The 10,531-nt window shown below is 37.3% G+C and overlaps 1 protein-coding gene and 1 non-coding gene across 4 annotated transcripts; one reads left to right on the plus strand and one right to left on the minus strand.

Moving 5' to 3' along the window:
• Window positions 1-3,748: 3,748 nt before the first annotated feature.
• On the plus strand, window positions 3,749-7,251 carry LOC103954626. Its single transcript, XR_007255974.1, has 3 exons — window positions 3,749-4,228; window positions 5,128-5,962; window positions 6,713-7,251. It is a non-coding gene; the product is annotated as an uncharacterized protein At1g01500 (transcript).
• A 210-nt stretch (window positions 7,252-7,461) lies between these two features.
• LOC103928997 (phosphatidylinositol transfer protein 3-like) lies at window positions 7,462-9,896 on the minus strand. 3 transcript variants are annotated; one of them, XM_048578142.1, is made up of 7 exons: window positions 9,568-9,895; window positions 9,429-9,458; window positions 8,955-9,068; window positions 8,689-8,865; window positions 8,504-8,602; window positions 8,177-8,422; window positions 7,462-8,019 (listed from the first exon to the last, which is right to left on the minus strand). In XM_048578142.1, the coding sequence occupies exons 3-7, from the start codon at window positions 9,015-9,017 to the stop codon at window positions 7,720-7,722; spliced, it is 885 nt and encodes a 294-aa protein (XP_048434099.1). In that variant the 5' UTR covers window positions 9,018-9,068; window positions 9,429-9,458; window positions 9,568-9,895; the 3' UTR covers window positions 7,462-7,719. The 3 variants fall into 3 exon arrangements, with proteins under 3 accessions (XP_048434099.1, XP_018498562.2, XP_048434092.1); XM_018643046.2 differs by having other exon boundaries at window positions 8,955-9,114; window positions 9,429-9,896; XM_048578135.1 differs by having other exon boundaries at window positions 9,429-9,895.
• Between the last annotated feature and the right edge of the window lie 635 nt (window positions 9,897-10,531).

Consider the following 10,531-nt stretch of genomic DNA (forward strand, 5'->3'; position numbering starts at 1 on the left):
AGGAACAAGGTTGTCCAAGTAGCTTCAAGACTATGGATTGGAGACTAGGTGTAGAAGCTCCATGGACAATCCACCACATCACTGGTTCCAATTGAAATCTATCATTCATAGAATCAATAGCTCCAAAGTCATTCAAGCACATAGAGAAAGAGGCATACTCCACATTGATATTTCTTCTAATTTCCTCATTGGAAAAGTATCTCTGAAAGCACTTTTTCCTTTCAATTGTAAGTTCAACATCGCGGTGTGGAGCAAGACGACTAGGGTCTTCTTGGAGCCATTCTGAACTATAATACCTAAAATAAAAGAAATAGCAGTTTAAAAATGTACTCATAAAGCTAAAAATTAATCTAGAAGAATTTATAAGTAAGTTAGCAAAATCATTACCTTGGATTTAATGAATGTGCCAAACAATGAAGTGGTGTGCTACTTTTGGTCCATCGCTCCAATAAAATGCGATACACCACATCAAAAAGCTGCTTTTTTCATGTAATGCCTTGCACTCATTCCTGCATATAGCAGCTTTCACATTTTCAATCATAGCATCCTACCACTTATACACCAAGTGAAGACAAGGTTTATCTATGTCAGCCATTATAATAACCTCATATATTGGAGCTGTAAAGAAAAGAATATAATCAATCTTCTCCCAAAAATCCTCATCCAATATCTTTTGCTTCACCATCATTGCTTTAACCAAATCATCTTCTTTGTACAAAGCCCAATTCGGGCTAATCACCATTTGTTGTAAACCTTCCTTTATTTCCTTAAATCTTCTAAGCATCACAAGTGTGGAAGCAAATCTGAAAATTTAAAAATTAGGACAACTTATAATTGAATAAGGAAAAAAAAAAGTGGAGAAAACAAAGCAATGGAAAGTAACTTTAGTTTGCAATGTTCATTAAACATGGACAATCTCATGCTATGGTTCATAATAAAAAATTTTATGGACCAAGCATCACTCACAATAGTTGAAATCCAATTGCAGTCCTCATACGAAACTTCTGTTTGTTTCGGAGAACATATACTCTTTAAAGCAAGATTAAGAGTGTGAACAACACAGGGTGTCCAAAAGATATGGGGATAGTGGGCCTCAATAAGTAACCCAGCAGTTTTACAAACAGGGGCATTATCAGTGATCACTTGAACAACATTTTCATGACCAATTTCTTTAATAGCTTCTGTAAGAAAGTTAGCAATACAATGCTTGTCTTTGTATTCACCTTCACAATTAATTGCTCTCAAGAACATTGGCCCACTTTCACAAGTTGCCATAATATTAATAAGTGGTCTCCTTTGAGCATCTGTCCACCCATCACTGCAAACACTTACACCTTTAGTGCTCCATGTGCGCTTGATTGGTTGGAGGCACCGCTCAATGTGACTATTCTCTTGTTGCAGAAGAGTAGTTCTCAGTGCGTTGTAACTTGGTGGAACATACCCTGGAAGTGTAGAAGCACGAACATATAAGTTCCGATAGTGCGGATTTCTTGCAAGGTTAAATGATAAGCCACTTGTATAAAACATCCTTGCAACTTTGGCATCACATTGATCTCGAGCCTCCTTGTTAAAAGCTTTACTGAGAGGCCCACTTGTTCCCTTTCTCTTCTTTGGATCAAGATTTGCTTCAGGTAGATCATAACAGAATGAACCGGTATTAGGCAACGAAACATGCTTAGGAGCAAAACTCTTCAACTTGTATTCACACTCTCGAACTAACTTATTCATTTTCGTAAGAGTTTCATCAGTAACCTTGTTGCAAGGTGCGATCCCCTTTCCAGACATTTTTAACAAATGAAACTTGACCCTAGAGTAGGATCCTGTATAAGATTTATGACAATAATTGCACTCAAATTCAGTATTTCCTCCTCCTTTATTTCCCACTTTTTTGAGCTTTTTGACATACTTCCACAGCGGAGCATTATAATTTTCAACAATCTCATCTAGATTAGCATTATCATTCACATGATTATCAGGGTGATTCATTTTCCTAAATTAACAAACATACAAACAATAAGAGTCAATTCATCGTATAGACAGAGACTAATACATGAGAAATTTATATTAACTTAAGAAATAAAAAATACATCATAAAAGCACAATAATATCTAGACCACTGTATTATAATCTAAATATCATGAAAGCACAATAGTATATTATAATATAATATATAAAATACAATAATAATATTATATACAAAAAGCAAAAGGACTTTTAGCTTTTCCAATCTACATAACAGATAAGCTAAAGATCACTGAATCAGTCAAAACAAAAAGGCCTTTTAGCTTCGAAATTAAAAACAGAAAAGCAGGCTTTCCTTTCAGTTTCAGAGATGGGTTATGGGAATTAAATTGAGCTTCAAAATTAAAAAAGTAAAAACGAAGTCGAAAGCTCTCACCAACAATTGCAGACAGAGACGATGAAGACGACGAAGCAGTTGGACTGATTACATATGTAAAATGTCAAGGAGTCGAGTTTTACTCCTTCGGAGATTAGATTGGGCTGATTGGTTGAAATGGATTTGGGAGATTCGTGGCCCTTTATTTTGGATCGCATTATAGGTTTGCTCCATAAAATTTGGGCTCAACTTTGTATCAACTGTTTGGGCTTCATAAACTGTTCTTTCAGCCCATAAGAAGAGGCTTATTTTGCTTATAGACATTATGGTTGAAAACAAATTGGCTATGTTAGGATAATTTTTTTTACGCATTTATATTTAATCATTTTCATTTTTTTTATTTGATTTATTTAACCTAATGATGAAAAATAATAGGTATGTGAGAAATAGAAAAAAAATATGTGAAAATCAACTTTTCTTAAGAAATCATTACCATCGTAATTTAGTATTACGGTCTAATGATATTCTTCTTCACTTGTAAGTGAGAGGTCTTAACCGTTCGATTCTCGCCAAACGTGAGTTTGAACCATATTATTGCTAGCCCATTGTGAGGATAAGCCCACCCTTTCCCGCATTAGTATAGATAATATCATTTGTTCAAAAAAAAAAAAAGTCATTACCATCATCTTTTGTATGATTAATGGTTAAGAGTAAGAGACTGTTTGCTAAATATTTTGTTTTAAGATTTTAATTTTTTTAATTTTTAAACAAAAAATAATAACTGAAAATAATTATTAAATAAAGTTTTAATTCCAAAAAAAATCTAAACTAATAATTAAATATTTATAAAAATGGACCCCAAAATTTCAAATGTTTTTAGTTTTCAATGTGTCGAAGTTATACTATGAGGAAATACAAAAATATTATTCTTATTATCTATTTGTACAATAATTCTTATTGAAATGAGATTCACAAGCATTGAAGAGCGGGCAGCTCCACTTTTATTAAAGAGATGATATAAGTAATAATACAATATATTGTAAGTGTAACATTACTCTGAAAAAATAACTATTGATTTGTTTTTATTTTTATGCAGAGAGTATATCTGTTTTCTAACTATTTATAATGGTGAATGAAAAAATGGGTAAGAAAAAAGAGTAGAGGGAGATAGATTGTATGCCCTCCTGTTTGAATGCCCTTCTCATCACCTCCTCTTTGTGCGGTCACGATTAAGCCACGTCAACATTTTATATTTCTATTACTTTTTGTCTTATTATATTTATAAAAAAATTAATATAAAATATTAACATAACTTAACCGTGACCGTATAAAATAAGTAGTGATAAGAAGGACATCCAAACAGGAGGGAAGATAATCCGCCTCCGAGAGTAGAGGGGCGAACACTGCACCACTAAAAAAGAACTAATTATTAATTTCTAACCAAGCAATTGGGCGTTGCCCATCCCTTTCAGGCTTTCAGGGACAGGAATCAAGTCCAAATTCTTCTGCCTCCTCCCCAATCGGATAAGATGAACAACAAAATTTAAGTAAACGCCCATTTCCCTCTCAGATTCCTGCTCCCCTATAAAGCCCATCTCTCCATTTCATTCCCTTTTTCGGAAACTCTCAGAATCCACGCGCCACACACTCAAAAGCCTCAAGCTTTTGTTTTTCGATCCCAAAGAAGGAAACAACAACAAAAGCAACCAACAATTATTTTTATTTTATTTTATTTTGGAGGACTCGAGTCAATCGTAATATTGATTGGCAGCCACGAATTTTGGGCTGGGAGGAGAATCAAAAGCCTCGACCTTGAAGGAGTTTCGAAAGCGATTCGGGAAGTCACTCTCTGCAGTTGAAGATTGTGGATGGAATTGAATCAATTACTTGGTTAGTTTTTTATTTTAATTTTTTTTTCTCTTTATTTGTTTGTGGCTGTTGATTCGTTTGAGAGGAAGAGAGAGATGGATTTGGCTGCTTCTGTGAATTGACTGATTGTGGCCAGCTTTTGCAGCATATTTATTTTGTTTTTCTTCGTAATTTTGCAATATTCTCTTGCAAATATTTCAGAATTCAATTTGGTTTCAGTTCGTTTGCTTTCCTTTAAAGTTTTACGAAATTACGAATTGGATTTGAAGATTGAGGATTTGAATTGTTCAATTCTTGTTTAATTCCAGGATCTGCTGGCTGGTCTTCCTGTTTTCATCCTCTGGTCAAATAAATTGTGTGTAATTTTATTTTATTTGTTTGAAGACTATGTTCATGCAGTGAAAAGCTCTAAAATTAATCTGTAAATTTGGATGGCAAATTGATTGAATTGCTATACTTTTAGGCTAATATAAATGGGAAATGATATTTGCACAGTTTTATTCTCGTTTTGCACACTCGTGTTTATTTATGTTCTTTGATTTATATTCGAAGGCTATTAATATACAAGGGTGTGCAGACGGAGAAAAGGCGTGTGTGCGGAAATTACTTTCCATATAAATGTTTCATCTTTCTATGAGTTAGATTTGTGTTTGTTCAAGATAAGAGTGGGCATATACCTTTTGTTTTCAGTTGTGAGATTGAGTTCTTTTTTCCTCAATCTATGGGTTTCTAACTTTCTGTTTCTAAAAATGGGGTGTTTTTTTTCCCCTTACAAAAATCCCGTTTTACCGGGCAAAGGCAAACTATTCTTGATTATGTGCTGGTTTAATGGATTTGAGTTTGACCATCCGGGTTTCTGGTTTTTTCCTCCTTTGTTTGTGATTATCTGAACCGAAAATATTCTGGTTATTTCTTCACAGGTTTCTTATGCCAGTCTGAGTTCAACTTGTGTGGTTCCTACTGCAATGACATTGCCGTTTTGATCAATATCGAGGGATTTCAGTGAGGATTGCCCTCCTAAATCATGGATGGTTCAAATGAAGTTTCAAGCAATGGTAAAGTTGAGAATCATGCCCTCCAGATTATAAGATACTCTCCTTACCGGCCCTGCGGTACTTTCCTTACCGGCCCTGCAGTAAAGTACCTTCATCTTGGTTTGATTTGAGAGTCTTCTATGTGAGGATCAGTAACTTTAAGGTTGATGATTCGACCCCAAAGTTTCTGACTCTCCATCATATTCCTGTAAGCCCGGATACCCTTTTGGAAGTCAATGGTGCTAAAACTAGCATTCACTCTGAAGGTGTTTCTTCACATCTTAGAAGGGATCAGGTAGATAAGAAATCTGAAGAGGCCACATTTGTGAATACAGACAGTATAAGGTTGACCGGGAGCGTGAGATTTGAGGTGTATGACAAAGATGATCTCATCCTCTCTGGGGTGTTAGAGATGTCTAATAGCAACGGTTTCGTTGGGGAATCAAAAAACAATGTCAAGCGATGGAGCATGAATTGTGAATCAGATATCAGTGCCTGCACTGGATTTTTGAAGGGGAAACATCTTGGTGGCGCTGAATTAACTGCACCAACCATTGAAGTTTACATCACAGGGTGCTTCTCTGGCACACCGATCATCTTAACCAAGACCCTGCAGCTTCATTTTAGAAAGAAACACAATAGGAAGAGCACGTTGGGTGCAATACCGGAGTACGAGACAACCGAATGCCAGAAAGATGTCTCTCCTGGAGTTGATATGGAGGTACATATTGAAACTTTTTTTTTGTATTGAAAGATTGAAACTCAAATTTTGTTATGTTCACTTCAGTGCTTTGCCATAGTTGCATTTATCTGGATCTTAGGGTAGTGTCGGTATATGGATGTTGTAAGGCGCCTGTGTTCATCTAATGCCTCACTCTAGGGTCAGTTTTCGTTTGTTATAAGGCGAAAAATTATTTGAAGCTTTATTTGCAGTCATTGCAGTATTTGATATAAAAAATTGGACAATGCATCGGTGTCTGTTTCCGTGGATGACTAGATTTACATGCTTTAATCCAAACATTCGAATCTAGTGGTCCATAAAACCAGTGAATTCCGCACACCAGTGTACTGTAGGACTCATCCAACGAGACGTGGGGATGGTCCGTCGTTGCAGGCCCCACCTTCTGCTGGGTTGTTGTAGACAATATTCTGAAGGTTATATTGGCACCGTTTTATTATCTTTGGGATCTTTGTAGGATGGTTGTCTTAATTTACCCTGGTTAAGATGGCATTCATGAATTTGTTCTGTTGGTTTATCTCTTGCGTAAAGAACGAAAGGTTAACTTACTAAGGGGTATAATTAGTCATCATAGCATCTTTCATTTGTTATAGTTCATATCTCTGTTATTTATTCTTCGGTTGGGATTGTACGTTTTGGGATCCCCCAATTTGTTATAGTTCATATCTCTGTTATTTATTCTTCGGTTGGGATTGTACGTTTTGGGATCCCCCAACCTTTCTTGAATTGCAGGTAGCAGAGTACAGAAACTACAAGCCGGAGAACGAGGACGAGTACAACAATATGTACTGGAGGAGGACGGAATATATGGATGGTGAAGAAGGAGAACTCTCATGGTTCAATGCTGGTGTGAGAGTTGGCGTGGGTATCGGACTTGGCGTTTGTCTTGGAGTTGGCATAGGGGTCGGTTTGCTGGTCCGCACTTACCAAACGACCACGCGAACTTTCAAGAGACGCCTGTTGTGATGTCAATGTGTCTTGTGTGCTCAATCTCGAAGGGCAGCTAACCTCGTCTACGTTTAACGTGCATCTCTAACGACAGATTTTGACTGACAGTTTATATGTCTCGCATTCTCTGTTGTTTCCTCCATAAACTCTTGGTGAGAGGTTTGTTTAGAAGGAGAGTGTGATAGAAAGAGAGAGAGTCTTTGATAGAAAGAGAGACAGTCTTTGATAGAAGGAGAGTATATAAATGGTAAAATATTGTATTTCGTTGTAGTAGATAACATCTCTTTCCCCAAAGCTAATAAAATTCGATTTAATAAATTTTATTTCTGGCTATCAGACTAAATGCGGATATCAGGAGAGAAAAACAGTGCACGTATTCAAGCTCAGGCACAAGAAGACGGTGAAAAATGAAGGTTTTGCAAACAAGTGCTTCAGAATTTTAATTACGCCTTGTCTGATTGGTCTCACTCACATCACAGCTGATGAGATATTTATAAAAAAAACCAATGCCACATTGCTAATTCTTTTTGAAAGATATCAGAATGCTAATTTGTTTTCTTAATGATAATGTAGTCACTAAACATGTTTAGTATTAAGGTAATCTCTCACTAGGGCACTCTCAGGTGCCTGCAAGGTAATCTCTCACTGGATCGTAGCTTGCAGGCTTACAGCAACATCTCAACCAGTTAGTCCGTCTCACTTATTCTCATATACTTTAGGGTTATCAGCTCCTGCTATGGAGGATTCCGGTGCTTAATCACGATCATGCGCTGAGAGTAGGGGCGGGAGACTCAGCTGGCTGCCGGTGCAAGGCTCACTGGCTCTGGAACCACCTCGGCTCCAGAACGCCCATTAGCCCAATGTGGTGGTTTGTCATCGGGGCACCAAAATGCAGCTGATTTCACATCATCTTGATTCATTAGTTTCGAGAATACCTCGTGATCATAGTTTAGTATGGCTGGTCCTCCAAACTCAATAGGGAGATTTTCCTCGTCGAAACATTGTTTCATAAGCTCCACGCTTTCTTTGTTCTTCGGGTAAACAAACTTAACCTTGTGGAATGTCTTGTTGTCCAAGAAATACTTGACAATCTGCATCAACAGAACAGAACAATCTCAGATTCTCGATTCGATTATCTATCATCAATTTGAGTAACTACTAGATTATAACAGCACAAACCGCACGACCCCTGATTCTTTTGGCAGAAGTAATGTTCAATGAAGCAAATAGGAAGAACAGAACTCAAACCTTCCAAAATGCTTCGAAAATGCGTGGGGGATTGTAGAGAAATGCTACTGCTAGTCTCTCAGGGTAGTGGTTCTGTAAAATGTTGATGGTGTCTCGAGCCGATTTCACAGGCACGGTAGTACTTAGCGTCCACCCTGTGAAGTCTATCAGCCACGCCATTTGTTCTTGGCCCTCCGGAAGGTTGAACACAGCATTCTCAATCAGATACACCAGATGCCGCATCTGATTGTCTATTGATACCGTGTTCTGGAACATTTCCAGTAGCATTAATCTTCGCCCTAGTGAATGCTCAACGAATCAGAAATACAAAACGACAACGCTTAATACCTGCATTCCCCGTCTCAGTATAAGAACAGTCCTCCCACTACGATCGCGAAAACTTGCTCTGTAAACTTTCCCAGTCTCGCCTTCACATGCAACTTCGCGCTGACAACACAGCAATCACATCAACACTCAGCTAGAAATGTAAGCATCAGAAACAGAGAACATTGTAAAAAGTAAAGCAATTTTACCCAGCGGATTTCCTCAGGCTTATAGGTTGACCTCCATTTGAGTGTTTCCTCCAACATTTTCTTCGCCTTGTCAAGGTTCCAATTTCGCGCCTCCAAGTACCGCCTGAAGCATGCATCAGTGCAGAACTGCAAACTGCGTCCAGATAGCGGTCCAATCGCAGCCTTCAGCTCATTGATCTGCATATATATTGCAATTCATGAACTCAACTAAGAAAGATTTTTTCACATTTCCTTGAAGACTTGTAAACTTCAAACTTTTTCAATACCTTAGCGTCATGGTTCAAGGGATCGTTCTCTTGCTGATGAGAAGTGCTCCAGAGGCGAAACATGTCCACAGAGTTTTCGATATCAAAATCTTTCGCAACTGAGTGCAGCTTCACCTACAACATCAAGCATTCACCCAGCAACTTAATAGCTGCTCGTTTACTGGACTTGCATGAAACAGCGACGCCAAACGTCACAAGGCGTAGAAAATGATAAATAAATGAGGAAAAATCACGCAAACTGCGGTGTTAGATCAACCAACCAAACGCAATCTTAAAAGTCAAACAATCAAACAGTCCATGCTCCAGAAGAATTGAACATTGTTAACTATCCAGATCTTGGGCCCCACAAACAGAAGAACTACAAGAACTCAGAAATTTTCTAGCAATTTAATTTTCATAGGAAAAATGAAACAAAAACAAATTAAAAACATAAAAACCAAGCACATAGCATGAGCAGAGAGTGTTCATTGCTACCTGGAAATCCAAAGCCTCCAACCTTGCCAACTGCTTGCCCCAGAGAGAGAGAGAGAGAGAGAGAGAGAAATGTGATGACCTTTTGTAACAGTAGCACGAGATACAAGTGAAGAAAGAAGATAAAAGGGGAAAGACTGACGCTTTTTGGAGTTCCTCAGTGTCCTGATTTGGCAGGTCTTCCAGATATTTTGGTCTCCCCTCCCCTCCCCTCCAGAGAGTTTGTGTGTGTGTGTGTGTGTGAAGTGCAATCTCTTAGGCTCTGCGCTTTCCTTTTTCTGTATTTTTCCTGGCGGCAGAGCCACCGCCTGCTGATATTTCGAGCGATGACGAGCGGCAAAACCCACTCCCACGTGTTTTTTTTTTCACGCACTTAATATTTGCACGTGTGGCCTTTGAAGAGAGAATCACTGTCTTGGGTCGATGCCGCTCAACGTGGCGGATTATTAAGTGACGATATTCTTGGAACATTGCAAGTTGCAACCGGGGAATATTTAATAGGAAAACGGAAAGAGATGCCGAGGAAAAACGAAAAAGATGAATATATTCTCTTTATTAATAAAATGAAACTTTTAGTACTACGAACTGGATAGTTTTTATTTTTAGTGAAAAGTTTTAAATTCAGTTTTTACTAAAGACGAATTTTAATCATATTAATATTAATTTATTATGAAGCTTAGCTCACTTGCTCATTCTTTTAATATAGATAATCAATTTTTTCTCTTTATTTTTCAAACATCACCCACATTGCCATGGTAATATCTTTAATTAAAAAATATAAAATAAAATAAAAATTACATTTCTATACGATAGTTTTTGTTTTACTTTTTATATATACATGTGTGAGCTGTATTTAGTATTAGGGAAAGTAAGAAATGACTTTATGACATGGGTTTTTGGGTTTACAGTCACAACACATTTAAACCGTAGGGTTTGTTACTTTCACCAGCCCATTGGGTTTGCTACATTTTCCTTGTTGATGAAGTGCATGAACAAATCGCAAAAATGAAGAAACATAAACAAATAATCATAGCTTACATGAGAGGAAAAACAGATTAAACAAATCATCTTCCGAGGATTAATTTGATAAAACTCGGCTTTTTACA

This window comes from the organism of the source record quoted next, unplaced genomic scaffold (assembly GCF_019419815.1).
Source record: "Pyrus x bretschneideri cultivar Hongxiangsu unplaced genomic scaffold, Pyrus_bretschneideri_v1 Contig1, whole genome shotgun sequence".
Classification (NCBI taxonomy): Eukaryota; Viridiplantae; Streptophyta; class Magnoliopsida; order Rosales; family Rosaceae; genus Pyrus; species Pyrus x bretschneideri.

What these genes read in the sequence shown, in the direction of transcription:
- LOC103928997 (XM_018643046.2), bottom strand. Translation starts at nt 9,017, where the DNA reads ATGTTTCGCCTCTGGAGCACTTCTCATCAGCAAGAGAACGATCCCTTG. An exon ending in CCTTGAACCATGACGCTAAG is followed by an intron (nt 8,866 to 8,954) that starts GTATTGAAAAAG and finishes ATATATATGCAG; the next exon opens with ATCAATGAGCTGAAGGCTGC. An exon ending in TACTGAGACGGGGAATGCAG is followed by an intron (nt 8,423 to 8,503) that starts GTATTAAGCGTT and finishes GAAATGTTCCAG; the next exon opens with AACACGGTATCAATAGACAA.